Source organism: Heterocephalus glaber, unplaced genomic scaffold (genome assembly GCF_053883595.1).
Source record: "Heterocephalus glaber isolate CG9 unplaced genomic scaffold, H.glaber_assembly_v1.0 deba00001509, whole genome shotgun sequence".
In the NCBI taxonomy this organism is placed as follows: domain Eukaryota; kingdom Metazoa; phylum Chordata; class Mammalia; order Rodentia; family Bathyergidae; genus Heterocephalus; species Heterocephalus glaber.
Window position 1 is genome coordinate 18156345 of NW_028258325.1, and position 22768 is coordinate 18179112.

Consider the following 22768-nt stretch of genomic DNA (forward strand, 5'->3'; position numbering starts at 1 on the left):
GAGCCCTGATGCCTCTCTTCCAGTACATCTGCCAAAGCAACAGCTCCTTTAAGATGCCTCTGCCAGTGACACCTGCAGAGCTAGGTTCCCATGATATTTTGCCTCAGTGGTAGCCAGTCTACATGCCTGACCATCCACATGTTACCTTCTGGAACCTTCTCTCCTTCACTGGACCATACGTATCCTGCCCCCGATTCTCTTATTTTTTCCACTGAATTCTAGTTCTCCAAATCACCCATGCTTGAAACCACAGCCAATTTTACTCTTTTTTTTCTCTCACCACAGCATCAAACCTGTCTTTTTCAATGATAAAAATCTTCATTAATTCTTTCTTCGCAAAGTCTCCTACATCCATCACTTCCTTTCATTGTCACCATAGCTGTCCTAATTCAAGCCCCATCACCTCAGGCTTGGAAACCACAATAGCATCATCAGTGAGCTCCTGTCTTCCATCTCTGCCAGAAAGAACCAACCTTTCCTTCATGGTGCCTGCAGACAAGAGTCCGTGGTCTCTACCAAACCATATAATGGCTCCTCCCTGCTTGCACTGATTTAATGTTGACATTCTATAAGCAACTCACTTAACATCCCTGGGCCTCAGTTTCTCTCTTTCTCTTTGAGTGTACTACATGAAATCTCTCCTTACATTAATTCTATGCCATCCTAAGATCCCATTTACTTTCTAATTTCTCTTCTGTCCAATTAGATTAGTCTTATTTTTTAATCCTCTCTTGAGCTTTCCTTGTCATCATGGCTTTGTTCATACCATCGCCACTATTCCATCCCCTCTTTATTCTAATGCATAACATATATTCCTGCACATAGAAGGTGATAAGTATGGGCTAAGGTAATAGTGAAATAAAAGCTGATGTCTGAAATACTCACATATCCCCTCTGCTGATGGAAATCTCTTTCCATCTAGAAGATCCATTCAAAGGCAACCTCCACCAGGCTGCCTTCCTTTTCTACCCCAGGTTTCATGGGTCCCTGCCCATCTCTAAGCCTCTGAGGAGTCTGCTAAAACCTCACAAATGGCCACATGCTTCCTCATGGGACAATTGTTTCTTTTTTTTTTTTTTTGGTACTGGGGATTGAACTTGGGTCCTTGGTGATTGCACTGCAGGCGGCGAAACCACCGAGCTAAATCCCCAGCCCAGGACAATTGTTTCTAATGGACGCTGGAGGCAGGAGTTAGCTCATTAAATCTTATGTTCATATGGTCCCTGGGTCAGGGCTCTGACTATCCACATTTCTTCCATTGCCAGATTGTGTCACATGGGGAAGTCTTGTCTCCTCATGCATCTGTGCATCCCATAAGGAAGATAATCTCCAAAATCCACATATTTCATTAGTGTGTACTGGAGTTATAGGCACCCAACAGAAGCTGCAAAACAACAGTTGATTTGTCACCAAGTCTGATATGTATGTGACATGATGCCTTCAGTGTTAGCGGAGGATAACACTGACAGAGGAGGCAGGAGGCTATGATCTCCTAAATGCGTACGAGTCAGTGAAGACTCAAAGCAAATGGTAGAAGAGGATTTTGGACATTCACCAAACAAGAAGGGAGAGTTCATCACAGATTCCACATGGAGAACAAAGGACAGAGAGACAGGCATAGTGACCTGAAGCTTGGGGTTTGGGAGAAAAACAGCAAAGTGGCTTCTGATCCCTAGAAGCACACAAACAAAAGTTAGGCAACCTAGTGTGCCCTGCATTGCAGTGTCAGCCTTGTACTAAAGATTAACAGCCAGACTTAAAGGGGACTAAAGATCAGGCACAGCCTGCAAAGCACCAGACTCCCCCTGGCAGGAGGCACAACTGCAGACCAATGAGTGGCCAGAGCCCACTGGTTCTCTCACAAATAGGCATTATGTGATCGCTGAACAGTCATCAGGGCATCTCAATGAAGCACATCCACCCTCCATGATAGCTGTGTGGCTGGCCAGTGTTTCTGAGGCTTCCAGACAGAAAATACCAATTTCATCTCCCTGACACTGAGGAGAAGTGGTGGGAACCAGGAAATTTGAGTTCTGGTTAAATACTAACTTCTAAATTCCTAATCTGTGGAAAGACAGAAACCATGCATAACCAAGGGTAGTTTCTGGCACTTAGCAAGGCCCCAATAAAATGTTTTATGAGAAGGCTAGTCATTCAGGTTGAATGAGACTCTGGAAGAGGGGAGACCTAGGCATGGTGTCTGGGACATGGGTGGATGTCTATAAATGTTCTAAACTTCCTTGACCACCCTTCTATGGGCACAGGCGTCTCATTTCTACAGTTCAGGAGCAAGTCTGCTCAAGGACTGAGGCCATGTTAGACACATTTCTTCCTCCCACTACACCTCGTCTAACACTTTCCAGGTCATAGGAGCTCAAGAAATAGCTGAAGATTGATTATCTCACCAGCAGTATGTGTGGCTAAAACCTACCCCACTGGTAAACTGGCATTTGCAGTCTTCCAAATTGGGGTAGCCTGATAAACCTGGGAATGATCTTCAACTTTGATGACAGCAGTAAGGTGGAAGAATCGAATGGAAGCTAATACATTGTTAAGTGTTGTAAGCCACAGATGTGATTATATTGTTTAATCTCAGCCTGCACCTATTCCTGTACAGACAGACACATGCGCGCGCACACACACACACACACACACACACACACAAAGATGAAAGAGGTGAACACTAAAGAACCAATCAGGTTGTTTGTAAACACTATATAGAATTGACAGAACAATACTCTCATAGACTTGTTAATATGTAAGAAAGAAAGATATGAGGAACAGCCAGCCTAGTCTTTTAAAACTGCATTTTCTTTGCTTTCTGCTTTTAAATTACACACTGGAAAGTCACCAAGGAAAAAGCTTTAAAAAAACTTTCATTTGCTATGGTACAGCTTGCCGGCCTTTCTTTGCCAAATAAATAAATAAATAAACCCCTGGCAACGTTTCTTTCTTCTCATAGACATTAATAATGATAGCTTGGACGGTAAAGATTTGGTTTTACTGAAGGTAATGGAGTAATGTTTATTTCCATTAGACTAGGCCTATAAAATCCTCTTTTTATAACCATGAGCCTACAATTTCAAAACAGCAAAGTTTGACATTTTGGTCTCTGACAGGCAACACTTAATATTGGGATGTTTTAAAAATCTATATGAAAAAAGCTCTTAATACAAGATAGGCTGAACATTTTCCCCACAAATGGTTTGTTTTAGCTATCTCTCTTCCTCCCGGATGGACAAGGAAAATCAGACAGCTTATTGGCTTAGTTTGTTAGGCCAGGTTAAAGGGATGCGATACAGAAAGACTCTTAGAGGAGCTTACCCTTGGGCTAAAAATAGCAGGCACTAGAGAATTATCTTAAATATGACCAAACTTGCTCTGTACTGTGAATGCAGATAACTGTAATATGTTTCCATTTTTGGTCATTTGAAGGCTTTTTTTTTTTCAGTTTGGCTTGCTGTAGCTGACTATTTAACTCATTTCTGATTCTATTTGTCACATTTGCTCTCAGAGATACTGTCCAGGGGCGTTTGACTAAGGAATCCTTCTTATTTAGCTGTGCTGCTTTTGTTGAAATCTAATGAGCTGCTGAATTGCCAAGCATGATATAGCCTGGACTTGTTGGAAGGCAAAATCACTACAATGTATGATTAAGACCTACTATGTGTACCCTTTTTCTTGTCTGCCTCCAAATAGGTGGCAAGTGCAGTTTACAAGTAAAAAAATATACCAACAATGATCATTTTCCCTCTCTTTCCCCTTCTCTGGCAAACACATTTACTCTTTCACTGGTGGCTTCATGGCCCTTTATGTCCACCCTGGCTGCAGAACTCATCCCTTTGTCTTAGACTCCTTGTTTACATCTATCTTCTTCACTAGACAAGTAGCTCCTGAAAAGGGAACCCTGGGTCTTAGATATACTGTACATAACTTATCTTTGTATCATGAACACAAACATCAGTGCCCAATGTGGTTCTAGTCTTTAAACAGTTGATAAAGGGTTCCATTTTAAGCATGAGTGAAATCAGTTTCTGTACTAGAACATCCCGCATAAGAACACACTGAATTTTAATGTCTAATTCTTCCTAAAGTTCTAAAATGGGAAGACTGTTGCCCTCTAAAAGAGTATCCCAAGGCCCTTGCTAAAATAGTAAAGACGACTGTGAATTCAATTGTACTAGAGAAACCAGAAAAATAAGGCGAGAGAAAATAAGGTGCTAGTTTTGTACCCTGGTTCTCATGATCACAGCCCATAAAAGAAAGCAAGGCCAAAATCATTTTCAACTTAGAGAAATCCCAAATGCCTGAAGAATTAGTCATCCTCCCTATCCTAGCATCTCTTACTATACTATGCTTGATTCTTCCAAGAAATTAGGTAACTGCTGTATAATCATGGTCCAGTGCACAGGTGCAATCCTACAATCACTGGTCCACAAGAGCAAATTCTTCTCATGGCGACTGTTGATGAGAAAACTATAATGATAACAAAATATTTGCAAAAACTTAAAGTCTGAAGCTATTGAGCAGGTCACAATAGACCAAGCACAGTGTTGGGAGCAATTTGTTGGAAATCTGTGGTCTTCCTTTTTATGAATTCCCAGGTAATAGTTGGAGCCTCACACAGAACTGGGATGCTCTGGAACCCCAGAAAGGTACCTGTTGTTCAGCTCTTCATCAAGTATGAGAAATTTTCCTTTGCTGTAGGGGAGAGGAGAGAATGCTCTGTGTCCTTAGCAGTACCTTTATATGCACACATTGACTTAACACAGCTGCATGTCTCCCAACCGCCAACGAAAACACCCGTATGTCATCATCTGAACAGCAAGACTGCTTGGTGAGTTAGAAGGTAAGTTCACAGCCACCCTGGCAGATACACAATGTACTGCTGCCACTGTTGGCTCTGTTTATAAGCCACCTTGTGGAGAGCATGTTCTCAGATCTTTGACATGTCTTATTTTTAGCCTGATTGGTCAGAATGGCTGGGAAGGTCACTTTATTCTCTCTCTTTCTGAATTTGGTGGAATACTGTAATCTCAGCCATTAATGAGAAGCAGAGAAAGTCCCCATGGGCTGGGCACTGTGGAAGCCAGCTTTCCCTCCTGTGGTTTATAACATAGCTTCAGGGATATAGTTAAAAGCTCCTATCCATTCAGCTGTACCTCAATTCAAACCTTTAACGAAGCCAAAATACACACCTTTGCACACGTGACTAAAACAATTCACTGTGTGCCAAAGAGGGCCACAGATACCTTCCTAAATTTAGGGACTTGATAGTTAATCCTGTGCCTGCTAAAGGCTCCAACTAACGAGAGACCACAACAACCCATCTTTAAAATAGCACATTGTTACAAGGCCGTTTATGGAAATGGTGTCCATGGAAAATTTCCTTTGGATTCCCCCTCCTTAAGACTTCTTTCCAATGGCACTCAAAGGAAGGCTGATTTAATTTCTGATAAGCCGGCTGCACACTTTCTTCCATTCCTGTCTCTGCACTTAATTTGCATTGATGCTCTCCTTTCTGCTGCTTGGCTCCATGGAGGGCACAGCGATGGCAGGGCAACTTGCCTTGCACACAGCCCGAAAGCAGCTTTTATGCCACTGGATGAAAGGTCGGGCCAAAAGGCCCAGTGCTGGCACAATTAATCTGGTCACTCAGGGACCATCGAGTGGTTCGAGAATAGCTCGCAGGTGAGCGATGGACAGGGTCATGGCTGCAGGACTGCATCAGGGGCTATTATGACAGCCATAAAGAGAAAGGGAAAAATTGAACAAGGGGAAGAATGACTCCTAGAAGGGACATGAAGAGAGACACAAATGCCTTCGTACAAAGGATAAGCATGAGAAATTGCCAGGGGAGCTGGACTGATTGCAGTGGTCAGGGAGGACAGCACTCTTTGAAATTACCAAAGTTTGAATATTAATGAGATCTCATGGCCTAACCAAGGCTCAGGGTCCATATAGAGAAATTCAAGCTGTCTACTTCCAGGTGCAAAGGTGCCAGTGCCGGGCAGAAGAGTTTGTTATAAAATACAAAGCTAGAGGCTTCCCTGAATTTCTAGACAGAAATTAGACTTAGGAAATTCCATCTTGTGCATTAATTGAAATATTTTATGCAAAACCAAGTAGCATATTGTGATGATTGCTTTGCAAGCACTAAGGTTGGTGATTTATTTACAAGTCTCCACACAAAATGGGGAAAGAAAAGGGGAGGAATTACTCTTGGTGCAGATACTTTAATTTAGCATGCCCCAGATAGATGTAGACAAGAGATTATGCCTTGCTCAGGTGGTGGTTTATCTGAGGGCTGCATAGGATAAAGATGGAAAGCAGTGGGGCAGTACCTAAAGGCAAATCACTCTAAGGGAATGCAGGGAATTGCTTAATGATAACTCTTCTGAGCTATATCTGTCTTCCCCAATCTCCTTGTACCAAAAGAGTGTTACAATTGACAAGAGGAAAAAGTCAGTAGTCTCTGTTGCAGGCAATTTTAACAGTTCAGTTGTAGTTTTTAAGGGAGGAAGTCTTCTAACAGATTGTAAGGTGGAACTCAGCGTTTCATGGAGCGTTCTCTTATTTACCACTGATAGCTATGTGGGAAACATAGGGTAATATCAAGGCTCTATGAAAGTCTTTTAGAACTAACACCATGTATATGTGTTTGCATAAAGGCCTCATTTATCTCTCACATCATCAGGCATTAACCCACATAGGCACTTGTACAGATAAATCAAAGAAGCTGATTTGCTTAAGCATCAAACTTTTTATTAAAGCATTTTAATGAAAATATTTCAAAATCATTTACATAGTTTTCCCATTTTAAAAATTACGGAATTTGATTTTCATAGCATTATGCACTATTGCAAAATAACTGTAGGAACCTATTGAGAAGCATAGAGCTATTTGCCCTCAAACTAAATGGCCCCAGAGAGTCCTATTTTGAGTTTTGGTTGAATTTTCATAGGTTTTAGTCTTATCTTTCGGTCATTTCTTAAGTTTCTCTGTAATTTTGTCTTTACTGCCTTGTAAACTTTTTAAATCAATTATTCTCATGTTCTACATGCTCAAAAAGGAGATAACTAGATTCATTTAAATTAATAGTTAAATAAAAGGAAGGAAATGCTAAATGAGAACTACAGACTTATCTGAGAATAAAATGCATTAAATACAAGGGAATTTTTCTAAATGTAGCATGGCTTCTCAAAACCATTTTTACAAAGTGGGTTGTTTCCCTGCTCTGTTTCAGAAAATTAATAGTGCTAAGTTGATAATGGCCAAAGAAATGAGGTCTTCTCATATGAATTATAAAAATGGCCACTATGATTAAGTAAAATATGCATACATCTTTTCTTTCAACCATGGAACATGTAACCGGAAATAAAAATGAACTGGTAACTAAAGGAGAAAAAGTGGGATCCATATTTTGTTTTTCTGTATCACAAAAGTAACAGGGAGGTCACACAGTCCTGTTAGAGGGTATCATCCCTTCTGCTGACTCAGAGAAGAAACACATTTGCCATTCAAAGACAAATTAAACAGGGCAGGGTGTGCACTAGGTGGATTCACAGATTCAGTTATCTGCCAAGACCAGGCAACATTTCGTTACCTCCAAATGCATCTAAACACAGAAAATTCTTTGGCTGTGTGTGGACAGAATATCTTTGTCAAAATTTTCAGTTTGAACAAATGCTGTAAAGCAGTCCGGACTAGATCTGTCCCAGGAGAAATTGACACAAATACCTTTAGGACAGGGGCAGCCACCTCAGCTACATTGCTGGGATTGTGGGTGATAGGATTAAAGGAGCTAGACAGTGGCATTGTGACCTAATGTAACTCTCAAATCTGCTGCATGCAGAGCCTTGGAATTGGGGACCCGCAGGGGAAAGAAGCCATTTATTCTTACAGCCACACAGGATTCCCATTTCCAGGCATTTGCCAGATTCTTCTCCAGTGAGAATGGGAGATGAGCCTGCTTATCAGGCAGCACTACCTAAAAGAAAAATCCAGATGGAGATACGCAGGCCTGAAGAGAGCAGGGTGTCCCTGCTAAGCATGGGCTGGCAAGACACAAGAGAGTCCTGACATGAGAACATTTCTGGACAGAATCTGAGTTGGCGAAGAGCTATGCCCGGAACACAGAAGCTCCAACTTCACATCTGAGCAGATGAGATGACACCCAGGGAAGTTAATATCCTCGGGCCAAGAGCCCATGGAAAAACCAAAGGCATTCCTATAACAGAGGCAGTTTTCCCTTAGGTAGGAGCCATTCTATTGTAGAAACACACTTCTCTGAAAGGACTAAGGAAAAGAGCTTTAGGTTAGAGTATTAGGGGTATTTGAAAGGGATCTAATTGCATAGGGGCCCCACTAGGGGCATAATGCTTGATTACTGTGAGAGAAGAAAGAGCTGAGTAGAATTCTTCTTGTCAGGGTTCTTCTGGGGGACTAGAAAGCCCCTGGATATCCTCACCCTGGAAGTCAATGAGCTATCAGATCCAGAAAAAGGGTGCAAAGGAGAAAAGCCACATATAACAGGGTGTCACTTGTAGCCCAACAGCGTGTAAGCCCTTCCAGCTGGATTGTCATATCATTCTCAGAGAGAAAGGTCAGTGTACTTAAAATGGGACAACACAGTTCTCATCCATTGAAGAGCCACACATGTTGCCAGGAGTGCAGCATTGTGGCCACATAAGCCCTGCACACCAGTTAAAGAACTTTCGGCCCACATTCTGACTTCCTCTTGCTTTCCCTCAGTAATTCCAATGAGTGAATGCTTGTTTTGCTCAATGCACTATGTATAGGACATATAAATCCCAGGTCTACCATTTTCTTCCCAGATATTCTGTGCCATAGCCTTGGAATCATTGGGCCCCATGTCTGTGATTGGGAGAAGGGATCTCTCTAGCTAGGAGAAAGGTTCTCCAGTAAGATTCCACTTCAAAGAGAACTGAAGATAACAAGTGTAAGAAGAGCAGAATTTATTTGTTAATGATGACCAGGATAATAGGCAGATGGAGAAGTCCTTGAATTGCTTCTTCTATCAGAGAGCTTATCTCCCTTGATTTTAAAGACCTGTCTTCATCAGTAGCCATGAGCTTCGTGGATCCAGGGACTGCATCTGCTGTTAACCATTGTGTCCCCAGAAATTGCCAAGTAGCTAGGCATGTTCATGGTTGATAGTAATTAATGTTTTGCTAAGTGGGTAAATAAAGCAGTGAGAGAATAGATGATTTTTTTAAATCCATAAGCACAAGGAAATGTGCAAATGTGCAAAGCAACAGAAACCAAGAGCTCAGGCGGGGAACTGTTTCTCCTATGAGAAAATGTGAGCACCCATATTCCACTTGATATGAGATGTAAAGAACAGTGCTTGTAATAATCCTCAGTAATATCTGCATAGTGCTTTAGAAGAGCTAAAGCTCTGCCCTGAGGTCTTGAAGTTAGCAACTTAACCAGGTAAATCAAAATGATTGCAGACCCAGGTTGCAATGCCTTCTTTTCTCCAGGCCATTTGAAGAAGGGCGGGCAGAGGTGGACACATCTACGAATTTCTCAAAAGGGAAAAAAATTACTTGCATCAGTTTCTACTCATGCCTGTATGCATATCAGCCCCCTGTGGAAACTGGTCTCTGAGCTGTTTTCGAGCTTGGTGAGTACATTGTATTCTTCTTTTCCCGTTTCAGTAAATGGCAAATCTGGTCTGATAATTTCTTTTCTGTCTGTCTCTAAGTTTTATATCTCAGGAAAGTTTGAGCAAAGTGTCCGGCTGTCACTATTTCCTAATGCTCTCATAATGAATTAAGAGTTAACTGGGGGGGCAGAGCCATGGAGAAAGCTTGCCAGATATAGTTAGGGAATTTCATGACAATTAGCAAGGATTTGCACTACAAGAATAGAAAAGAAAATTGTTGTAAAGGAGAATTAAAAAGAAAAAAACTACTTACTCTCACACAACCCAACAGAAGGATCCGAGAAGTGGCTTAAAATGATGCCACTGGATGACAGAAAAAACACATCTAATTAACCAATTAGCATTCACCCAAGAAAAAGTGGTGCCTGAGAGGGGGCGAAGGAAGGAAGTCATAGACAGGAATATCAACTTTACAATAGCCCAGACTGTTTATCTACCCACAGCAAGTGCTACCTCCCCACTTTTTTGTGACCCTCTCGACAATTCTGGGGGAAAAAACGCTATTGCAACATTATCGCAAGGCAGAATATGACTCTATTTATGTGACAAGTTGACAACATACAATTTCATGCTTGTTGAACTGATCGGTGTTATATATTCACTGTGAATATTATGAAGCCTCGCCATTATAAATATGAAACACTATACACTTATTCAAAATAACTCCGCCAGTGGCAATTTATAGCTTGGTTGTTTGTGCTCTTATGAAGTCCAAATGCCACCTTAAGAAGCTGCAGCTCACAGAAACAGATGTGCAGTGCGACTGTGACCAAAATGGATTGACGATGACCTATGTGAAAGAAGGCTATTACATTTTGGTCTGCATGGCAGCTGACACTGGTTTGTATTTAGATATGTGAGCGTTGGGAACACAGAGTCCTTAAAGCTCTGTTTAAACATGGGCCAAGACATTTGTCTACTGGACTAATTATTTTACCACCCTTCTATGGCAAGGATCCTTTTTTTTTTCCTTTTAAAAAAAGGAACGTGGGTGTAAATGCACATACACACACACACACACACACACACACACACATGTATTTCCACTCTACTTCATAAAGTTACAGCAAGGACTTTAAACCTTGGTCATGTCAGGTGAACGTTGGCAAGATTTCCAGAATGCCTGCATAACAGGATTGTACTACTTTCTTGATCAGGTGGCTGGGAACAGGACAAGGCCACAAACCATCAAATCATAAGCTGTCACAGCAACTGTTCTTTGGTCAGGTTTTTTCCTTCCCTTTCCTTCTCCCCTCCCTTTCTTGCTCTTAGCAAGTTTCGACCAATTTGCAAGTGTTCTCTTCCACAAGGACAAATTTGGAATAGTGAAGAACAACACAATTTATCCAAATGTGGAAGGAAATGAAGGAACCAGGCACCTTGCTAAAGCTAGATATCAAAAATTTGCATAAGTAGTTTCCCAACAACAAAGGTGTTATTTGGAACAAAATAAATTGCTTGTATTGTATGCAAGGGCACAAACCTTGACCAACTTTGTGATCATTCCCTTGCTTGTACATTTCCCAAGTACACTCAGATATTCCTGCCAAGAAGCTCAAGTTAGCAGGCCTCGGAGGTATACCTAAACAGGTAATTGTTTACTGACATCAAAGACTTCGATTTTTCTATATATAAGTAAGAAAAACAAATCAAAGTATATGAAATATGAATTAAGGCTTCTGTGGCGTTCTATAGTCATTCTTTTGTTTATAGTAAATCTTTTTTATAGTCATTCTGGTTTGTTTTGTTAGTCTGCTTAACACTAGATAATAACCCTTGTCTTGAGTCCTAACAAAGAATCTTGAAGAATTTAAATGTTTTTTGGAACATTTTAATTGTAGTGCTTTGGAACTTTCCTCCCGGTTCAACACAGTTTGCTCTCCAAAGTCTGCATCACTTTCTGCTTTTCCTGTTGGGTTAAAGAGAAGGTGCTGTCTGTCTGTCTAGCAAATCCAACCCACCAGATAACATAATTGCATACATTCATTTCTCAGGGACCCTGGCAGCTCTTATCTCTTTGCTTTTATGATCTCTCATGAACAGCCAGGAATAGAAATTTGCAGCCTGTTTGTGAAGCCATCTCAGTCTAAAGCTAGCCTTCCCCTCTTTTATCATCCAGCGATATTCTGCAGCTAAATCCTGTTCACCACAGCAAAATTTGCTCTGAGCTCCATTTTAGAATAATGAGAGTATTCTCTGTGAGTATGGAACATATCAAACATGTAATGGTGGGCAATTATCATTTCAATGAACTATTTATTAATAGAAGATGTTTTGTGTGCTTTGCTTAGATTTATTGATATGCTGCCCACTGTACATTGTGACCTGAAGCTATTAAGTTTAAGTTCATCAGCGTCTCAAGCAAGCAGCTCTGCTATTCACACAATTCTGCTTCTTCTATGGCTTTCCTCAACTTTATTTTACCATTATATCACCTAGAACATTAAGCACAATGCTCCAGTTCTGTATGTTAAATCACAATTGTTTCCTATTAAGTGTTCCAAGCTACCCATTTTTATTAACAGTTACTTTATTAAGTCCTTAATAACACAGATAGAATAGTTAGTTAATTTGTGTGTTGAGCCATGGATGTTAATTTGTAAACATAATAACATATTGCAATCATTTGCATAATAGCATTTTAATCTTTTTAGTAAAAGCTGTAATTCCCTACAAAGTACACTGCAGTAGAAACTAAGTGACTATTGGTAATAATACAAAAGGCCTTAAAATTCTGATCCTATTATGGTGCTGGAACGTACCCAAACTGCTCCCATAATCTCTGAGATGTTACCGTTCTCTGATTTAGGTGTCTGTGTCAAGAATAAAAATGAAGTAAAACTGGTAGCCATAGACTATTTCCTAAATGTAATTTAGTATTCACTAAGCACTAGCACTTTGTAAATAGCTCTGAGGCATTCCTTCAAAGTTCAGAGCTTCAGTTATACATCTTGCGTGAGGAACACTGGGGAACTTGCTCCTGACTCGGCTCAGTCAAAGAGGGGCTCGGGTAAATCATGCTGATCTGGCACAGCAAAGGGCATTGGCCACCGGGGATGTGGTTCCTGAGTCTCCTCCTCCTCTCATCCCTGTCTTATTAGCCTGATGATACCTGCTTAACCCTCTGTCTCTGAGTAGAAGTTTGGGAGATAATAAAAAGTAGGAGGATTCGCAAAGAAGCTGCTTCTGGGGAGAAATTCTGTAGGAGACTGATTTCTAGACCCTATTAACACCAATCACAAGACTGGGGGGTGGCCAGGAGGGTAATAAGGTAGTTAGGTAGTTGTATAAAAGTCAAGCCAAGTCACTTTCCCTAAGACCTGGTAATTCATTAATCCATTTGGCTGCAAACCTTGAGTGAATAACTTGCAGTAGTAATGGAGATGGGCAGGACCACAAAATATCAGTGTTTAAAGCTGTACAAATTCCTCTACCACTTTAGAAAAGAAAAGGCATAAAAGTATCTCCTGTCATCATTTCAGGATAAATGGCTTAAGAGATAAGGAGCCACTTGTCTTTGAAAACTTTTGCCCTTGCCGAGAGTAAGCATGTGTTTTTCACTCTGGATCTCTCTCTATTTTTCCCTCGCTCTTATCCTAGCTACTTATATCAGCATCTTTGGCAGCCTCCAGGAAAACTCAGTATCCTGCTTTGCTTTCAAACTGTACCTTGGAGCTCACAGTCTTAAAAGTAACCTGAGAGGTTAAGGAAGAAGATAAAAATGGTCCTTACAAAATTGTTTCATATCATGGGCAATTCATTTTATAAAACCCACAATAAAAGTTTTCATTGCTGAGAGAATAGGCACATAATTATAGGGACAAATTAACCTTGTTAAAAACGTGAAGTCTGAGATAGAGAGCGGAGGAGGAACAATCTGGCTCTCAGTTTAACAACGTGGTCTTTAATGTTCATCTTTTTATCTGCTTTGTGTGTTCATTCTAAAGTCAGCCAACTCTTGGGCCCTGCTTCCACGACACACACATGGATGGAGGAACATGGAGAAATAAAGACAGCACATATATATAGTGACTACACACCACACACCACTGCCGTACAAATAGACCATGGCCACTGCAGCATTCTGAGTGAACCTTGATTGCTATAAGCTAAAGTAATCTCTTTGCAGTAAACTTAAGAGGCAATGAGCCATTTTCTTCCGGATTCTACTCCAAGATTTCTCCAATTTGGGTCTCCACTTTCTTGACCTCCGAGATATCCAGAGAGAGGAATTTCTACTTATGTAAATGACCTCCAGGAGAGCCTAGGAGGTTGGAAAAGCCTAAGACACGCCTATAAAATAGCTCACCCACTTCTTGGAGTGCTCAAAGCATTTGAAATGATATTTTTGGTCTCTACCCCTTCCTCCTAAAAAACACTCCCACAAAATACTCCTTTTTAAAGTAATTTTAACTTATGAAAATATAGATTATCATTTTCCAGATTGTAGAAGATGAGATCTGAATTGAGTCCCATGAAAAACAGCAGCCAACCACATCTGCTGTAATATAACCCATCAACAAAAGTTACCACTAGGAAAGTTAGTGCTGGTGAACCATGGCAATGTAACCTGCATCCTGTGACTTGCTATTTATTAGAAGGGGTTGGTGCCAATAGATGCAGCCCTGTGGGTCAGAACTCCTGAGGCATATTTTTCCAGTGGTCAGCATAATGGTAGTGAGGAAACAGGGTGATAAACCAGATGTTCCCAAGATAAGCCAGATGTTATCAACTCAAGAAGTTTAAAGCAGTGCTTACCTGAGGTGTATAGATGAAAACACACACACACACACACACACACACACACACACACACACAGGAACAATCCTAGTTAGCTTCTCTGCAAGATAAGCCGACAGTAGAAGTGGAAAATAAAACAACACCCAGACTGGATCAGATTGTTGCTTTCTGATTTGTGAGTCTCCAAGATGAACACCTGATTTATACGCAGAATTTGGAATTTTGTGGTAGACTACAAATGCAAAGATAAGTACAACATAAATTTTTTAAATACTCCATAAGTCTCCATGAGCTTCAACATTCTTCAATGTTCTTATGTTACAGCCAATTATCTCCCCACTTAAATGGCTATTATTTTCTTACTTGAAGTCTGTGTTCTCCATAAGGGCCATTACCAAGTGTGGCAAAAATCTGGTTGCAGGCTGTAAATTCTGTAAATTTAATTTAAATGACAAACATTTATTGATTGCAAATTGGAAATCCCAGAAATCTTTAAAAAGTGCTTATTGTAAATTAATTCATTCTTTTCACATAACAAAGGAGAATTTATTCTCTGGATGATTAAGGTGAGGTTGTTTTTATATGCATTTTTTTTTCTGTTTGTTTTGTTCAAATTCCAAGAGGTTTGCCATTCATAGAAAACTCTGTCCCACCACAGGGCCAGTTAGAAGGAGGAATTCATTACCATGGAAGGCTACAGAATTTCCTCCAAGGAGACAAGTGAGGAAAAACAGGCACCTAATTTGTGCACTGGGTTAAATATGTGCTGGCCCTGAGGCAGCAGGGAGATAGAGAGCCCCTGTGTGAAATGTCTCACAAGTCTAAGGAAATACTTCAGCTCCTAAAAGTGAGCAAACATGTCACCAGGAAAGGTATTCATGAAGTTCCGATCCTCTTTGGAACACACTGGAGTTAGCATTCCTTGCCACCTCCCGGGATACTAGCTCACACTTATCAGGGCTGATGGAATTTTCCTCTAGGGTGTTTGGAGTCTGCTCCCTGGAGGCCATCCCCTCTGCTACCACCTCTTCCCTCTGTTGCCCCTGTACCAGACCAGCTTTGGAATACAACCAGGCCTCCTCTCTGGCTTCTCCTACTTCTTATGGACCTATACCCCTTAAATCTGTCGGTATCATTACTCCTAAGCACCACCTCCATTGCATTTCTCTCCTGCTAAACATCTTCAAAGATGCACTAATATATGCCATGGAAACTCTAAATAGTTCCAACTGGGCTCTCCTGGCCAAACATAACTTCACATCTACCATAGAAACAAACCAAAATGTACCTCCCTTATGCTTGTGTTCTCATGCATATGTATTTGATTTTGAATAAACCAAGCTCTGGCCTCTATACACTATAAAACTCTCAATGCTATTCTCTTCCCAGCATGCGTGAATTTATTATTGCTCTTTCCCTTCTTAGCTAGGAATCCACATACATGGTTATAAATGCAAACAACCTCTTGCAGTATTTGTCAATTGCTAGTATCCGTGATATGTATAACCCTAGGTGTGTACACACATATGTATACACACATACATGCATACACTATTTTCCAATTACTAATATAAATACATATATATACTTGCATATATGTATACACACAGTCTTGCATTGTTTGCTACTTGTTTCATATTTCTTCCCTATACCTCCCAAACTATATCTAAATTGTTTTAGAAAGCAGACCTCTTTTGTGCTTGTAGTTACTATATACTATTTCCTAAGCAAATGTCTAGAAAAACTCCAATGAATAAGATAGACAAATTCTCTACTTTCAAAATATTCATGGTCTGCTGAATGCCAAGATTGGTTACATTCAGTTTATTTGATAGGTATGTACTATATGCTCATTCTTTAAAAATTTAGAACATAACTGAGAGCCAAGAGAAGAGAGTACAATCATCTGTATTCCCAATAGTGATTGAGTGCTCTTGGAAACTTTCGCCATTCATTTCCTGCTTGGCATGTAGCAGGTTGCCATATACACAGATAGCATGGAGCCACGGCTCCTCCTCCTTCTCCTGCAGAAGTTCCCAGTTTCAGACCTTGCTGAGAGCTCCAGTAATTACCAACCACGAATGCTAGTGATAGCTATGAGTCCCTTCCCCATTAGCAAAGATGAGTTGCAGGGCACGTTGTGAGTAATGACACAGGTATTTTCTCATCTGTGACTGCCCCAAGCAGCTACATTCAGAAGTACCAGGTGAATGAGTGAAAGATGCCTGTTTCATTGTATCATGAAAGCATTTAAACAGGTGTTAAATAAAGCAGGGACAAGGTGGCCTGCAGTGACCCAGAAAGGCCTGTGTGCTATTTAAAAGAACCCCACGCCACCCATCTTTACACATGGCCGTGTTCTAAAAGCAGTTCTTTATTCTCCTCCTTCACACAATGCACAAAGGAAACAGGGGGAAGGAAGTTATGTTGCAATATTCTGAAACATAAATCTTGCCACCAGCCAGTTCAGGGACAGTATCCTGTTTTCCTTATACATGGGTCAGATTCACCAGAGGCTGCACCTATTGGTCTTGTGCTGTGTTTTTCAAAGCGGTTTCTGAATTATATGTGGTCACCTGCATTCACACATCCAAACACAGGTTGTGCAAGTAGAGGTTGTTTGTGTGTCCAGTTACTCAACCAACATGTACAACTGCATGTCAGCACAGATTCACCCCACTCAAAATTCCCCAAATTGTGACATCTGACTTCCTTGTTTTTATTATTATTATTTATTTTATATTGTGGAGTCGAATAAAAATTAAGCTTAGATTCAAATGTATGTAAGAAGCAAAAGGAAGAGACTTCTATATAGTACTTCCAGTGCTCTTATGTTCTATATCATTATGTCTCCATAAATCTCACTCTCTGCTTTGATTAGAATTCAGAAATCCCATGGCCTGCTTCCTGCAGTGTCCTCAAGGTGCCACTTGAGTCAGGAAAAAGTGTTTAACTGCCCGGTGCCTTATTTCACTCGGAGCAACCAGAGGTAGATAATGCTTATTACGGGGAGGTCAGCGAAGGCAGAGCCGTGACTGTTTAGCTTGCTCAAGTGCAAGGCATTCTCAAATGTGATGAGACAGGGCTTTGAGAATCAGGAGAAGGTGACCACAGGTGAAAAGTCCATGTGATAGGGTGGCCCTGGGAAATGACTCCTGTGAAGTGCTGCTTTGGTAGAGACAACACAAAGCTGTGGCCATTCGAAGGTTATTTCATTGCATATGGACTTTCTTTGCCAGGGAAGACCCAATTTTAGAATTTCATTTGTGCTCAAAACACACTTTCCTTTCCCATTATAGAAGAGATGTCTGATTTAAACACTAGAGGGCAAAGAGTAGAGGTGTCATCACACTATGCAAATGCTCAGGACACTGCTGCTGTTTGGAACAGTATTGCCACATATGACCTTACCCTTTGCCTAGACAGAGAAGAATGGGTCCTGTGACATCAGAGAAAGCTGGTTTGGGGACCTTATCTAAACAGTCGCTCTTACTCTGTCACTAAGAGAATAGCTAATGTGTTAGTCCTGAGGCCCCTGGCTTCTCAATAATTTTATATGGCCTCTCAGCCTTTATATTCAGACGCTCACGATGTTTTGTCTCAGCAATCTGACCAATTCATCTTTTGAACTTCATAAAGGGGAATTTTAGTGGCCATTAAAAAGCCCAAACAAGCAAGAGTTTTTCAAACTCAGCAGTCACTTGAAATCAGATAGTTCTTTGTGGCGGTGAGCTGCCCAGTGCATGGCAGGATATCAGCACAGCCCCTAGTCTCCACCTTGCCTTGCCTGGAGGCATAACAAGCAAACACACCTCCAGACACCCTAATGTCCCCTGAGGGGTAAATCACCTTTGGTTGAGAATCATTGTTTTAAAATAACCAAATGAGAGATTAAATTAAATGAACCTTGTATTTTAGAACATTGAAAAACAATTCTATCAGTGGTAAAAAGTTATTTAGGGAAACAAAACAAGTGTCATTGCATAGATTAAGCATCTATATATAGATAACTGACTAGGGGCTGAGCCAAGTCTCCTGGTGATGTAAATGGGAAGTACCCCATCCAGATAGCACAGTGCAAAATATGGAGACACAAGGTCATGGAGAAACTCATCCTTTTTGAAACCAGCCCACCAAGGAAGCATTGGCTGCCTTGTTACCTCCCTCACCTTTTAGTTATTCTGAAACCACCATGTACAAAATGCATGGCATTCACCTGATGTGGAAAAGCAGATGATTAGATAAGACGGTCTATAGAGATGGACGCTTTGTAAAGTGCTGTTTATTTAATGCTGCATGACTTAGAATGGGCCTGTAACCTGACAAGTGTACTGAATGAGGAATGTTCAATTTACCAGTTCTAACCAGCCAAGTCCTCACATGAACTTTCTAAGACCCGGTTGAGAAGCCTGGGAAAGTTGAACTAACCACAAGCCTTTGGTGTTTCCTTCACCTTCTTCTAGAGCCCCAGTCCAACCCCCCTGCTTTAAACATTCTTTTGAGAACCACTTGATGCCCCAGACATATTATAAAATATGAGCAATGAGAAGAACCTACAGCTCCTTGGGGTTCACCAGCTATGCATACCTCCATGTCAACCAACACTGAAAGATTCTGTTCTATTTTAAAATACATATAGGGAACAGAGAAGCAGACTGATACAACTTTGTAAAGGATAGCTCTCACCCAAATTCATTGTTTCTCTATTTTATCAATGATACAGACTTTGGTGTCAGATAAATTTAGAATTAAAATGCAGGTCTTTGTCAACCATGTGATGCGGGGAAAATCACTCTCTCTGAGATTTAGTGTCATCTGTATTTGTAAAGTGGAGATGATGATGATAATAATAGTATCTATACAATAGATTGTTTTATGAAATGCTTATGATGACATACAGAAATCAGAAGCCCCCCGCCCAAATGTTGGTCATTGTTGTTATTATTATTGTTGTCATCAATATAGTCATAGTCATCTTTCCTTTATTATTCAACATTGATTCAGTGCCTTCCATGTACTGAATGGTGGGGAAACTCAATTATTATTATAATCTTGGCTTCCTTAAGAGCCAGGATTTAGGGCCGGGGATTTAGCTCAGTGGTTCCGCTGCCTGCTGCGCAAGTGTAAGGTCCCAAGTTCGATCCCCAGTACCAAAAAAAAAAAAAAGAGTCAGGATTTAAAAAAAATAATACCAGTACCAAAAAAAAGAAGAGTCAGGATTTAAAAATAATAATACTGGCAACAACCAATAAATGTTCTCACAGATGAGTAACAGGTTAATAGGGGCTGGCACACAGTAGGTGCTCAGGAAAGGTAAGATGATGGTGGTGGGGCTGATGGTTGTGATTTTCAAAACTACTTCATTTGGCAATTTTTATTCAATTCACTTGCTGGAGTACTCATTGAATGTTTGTCACTATATGAAACGATTTAGTTCCAAGTAAATGAATGCTGATCTTGTAAGAAAGAGCCTGTTTTCTCTAAGTAACACTTTAACAGGAGTAGATTAACATTCTTTATTATAGGGTAGGCTTATAATAAGAGTCTGGAGTCTGGGAGGTAATTTTCACTGTTGAAAGGTAAATGAATTTTGACTAATTTATAAGTATATATTAGATTTGTTGAGCCTAGAAGTTTCCACCCTACAAAGAAATTAGGAGTATGAACCAAAAATATAATAGCAGTAATCAGAACTGCTCACTTACTTGATGAAAGAAATAAAGCTAGACATCTAACCCCTTGGTTAAAAAGCAATACCTTATTTTAATATTAATTTATATTAGGCAGTGTTTACTGCTAAGTCTCTTTCTGTGGGAAATAGGAATAAATAGGTTTAGGCATTTGTTCTTCTTTGTTACTCTTTCACAACCTGTTGTATTTCAACACAGTTTAATGCACTCTGTCGTCAGCTCATAGCCCCTTAATTCTCAAAAAAAAAAAAAATACCCTTGTTTGTTTTCCAAATATTGTTTTTCCATAAAGCAGAAAGTCTATGTGATGAAAAATCTTTCAATGACAGCAGAAAGAACCCATTATGTCTTCAGGCCTATTACCATGTTAGTCTGGCCCAAGCCAAGGTCAATGAGAAATTAATTTTTCCACAGGAAGTCCTTACCTCAAATATGTTTGAAGGCTCATTGTTGTACTGGTTGGATATTATTTCTGATTGGTCACTGCACCACTTCAGTCCACCCAGAAAGCTGTCTGTATCCAAGTCGTTCACATCTAGTTCAGAAAGATCAAGTTCAGGAAGATCTGGGCAAAGGGGCTGGTCTTCACCAACCAAAGCAGCACACTGCAAGAGGCAGAAAAGGAGAAAAAGGCTTTCATTAACTGCAGGAATTTATTAAACTGCAATAGTGTGTGATGGGAATTAAGCCTGGTTAATTCAGCAACACCACCAACGCTGTCCTATGGGGCTTTAATCACCAGGGAAAACACCCTAAATTCTTTTCTCACTTGGTTCCCAAAGGACACTTTGACTGATTTGTTCCATCCACAATTCTACTGCCTAAGCTATGGTAAGTTCCATACATCCAGGAAGCCTGCTCTGATTCTCCCAGTTAGAAATCAACAGAATTTGTTTGTACCTCTTAGATAGGCGGTACTTTGCAAGTTTCAAATAATCTTATGTTTACCTATTCACAAAATTTAACTCCATCCTTAGCATATAATACCTTTGGGAGAAGGACCAGAGCTTTATTTTACCTTGGAAATGACATTACACACAATAGGCACTCAATAAACAACAACTGAATGAAAAATAAATGCAAGAACTGAACTAGGAAACTTTCTCCATTTATACTCCTTTTAAGCATTATAATCCATATAATTCATTTAGCAACTAATGATGCAAATCCTTTGATTCATGTATGCTTCTCTTGAATTATTTAAATTGTTTACTCTCATTTGACTTTTTATGAGTTTCTGGACTGCATCCTTAACAGGTCAAAAGCAAATTCCTTGAGATGAGAACAAAAATTAGTATTTTTACACATGTGGCCTTTATAGTCACTATGAGTAATTTGCAAGTTTTTCGTGTGTGTGTGTGTGTGTGTGTGTGTGTGTGTGTGTGTGGTCAGGATCACTTGGAACCTGGAAAAGAGAAACCACAATAGGACACCACAATTACATCTTGATCATTATTTAGGGAAACTTTAAATAATACTTCAACTGAATTCAGAATTATTAATTTTGTTTAGAGTGACAAAATGATTTCAGTATATTGAGAGATTTAAAATATCCTTGGGTGTTGGCAGCTCATCATGACATGAAGTACATATTCTTTTAATTGTCCCACCCCATTGCTCTCCAGTACAGCAGACCCCCTTATGAATCAGGTGGTCTCCAAAACTTGAACTGACTATCTAGCTGTTGATTCCAGTCTGCATACTATAAGGAGCCCTGCAGAAACTCCCACTGTGGCATCTGATGATGTCAGAGCCATAAGAATCACATCCACCTGCAAGCCAAACTGTCTAAATCGAGGGTCTCACGCTCAGCTGTGGGTCCTCATGCCTCTCCTTTCTAAGGTCAGGAGAGATGCTATTCACATCCAGGCAGCTGTTGGGCATGAAGTTGAAGAGCTTCCTTGACATTTAGATCTTTAATAAAATAAGTTTTATGCAGATTTTTTTTTTTTCCTCTAGCACCCCTGTCATCCCTGGCAGGCTACATTACACAGGTCATATGCTGCAGTGTGATCATAAGCCACATGCTGAGAAGTAGGTACTGGGTAACGGAGTCAGCAGTCAGTGAGAGGAGAGGGGGAGGAGCCTGCAGATCACTGCAGTTCTTTCCTGAGACCACCTTGCCCGAAAGATTCCATGGAAGTAGGCACAAGGCAATCCAGAGAAAGGGTTATCTTCTCAATTGCATCTTTCTGATTATTTTATTAGCCTTTCCTTTTTATTATCTGAGTAACCTCAAAGCTACAGAATAGTACACTAGACCAGGTTTCTAAGTGGAGGTTTGGCTGAAGAGTAGCTCTTGTCCTGGTCCAATGTTCAAGTTGTGTTATGGGTGTCACGGATTCCATTCTCACCCACACCTCTTGTTCCCCAAGCACCACGCAGAGTATTAACTTTTATCCAACACAATCAATTCAGAGACAAGGCAAGAACTTTATCAACCATTCAAAAAAACACTGGAAGTTCACTGGCAGGGATGGCAGGGCAGTCCTTTTAAAACATCATAAACAAACAAACAAACAAAAAACAGCATTAAAAAAGAAATCCAAGCTAGAAAACATAGGCTGCCTACCTCTGGCTTATGTTCTTTTGCAGTGCACAGGGACCATGTTTTAGAACCCCAAAGGGTCAGACTGACTGACAGGGA

At 40.4% G+C, this 22768-nt stretch overlaps 1 protein-coding gene across 4 annotated transcripts in view; it reads right to left on the bottom strand.

The window, feature by feature from the left end:
- The window catches only part of Ppargc1a (PPARG coactivator 1 alpha), a 638292-nt gene that overhangs the window by 67881 nt on the left and 547643 nt on the right, over positions 1–22768 (bottom strand). For all 4 annotated transcript variants that reach the window (XM_013073084.3, XM_087187407.1, XM_021260219.2 and 1 more), the window contains one exon: positions 20547–20726. In XM_013073084.3, the coding sequence (XP_012928538.1) occupies positions 20547–20726 (180 nt within the window). The remainder of the gene's footprint in view (positions 1–20546; positions 20727–22768) is intronic.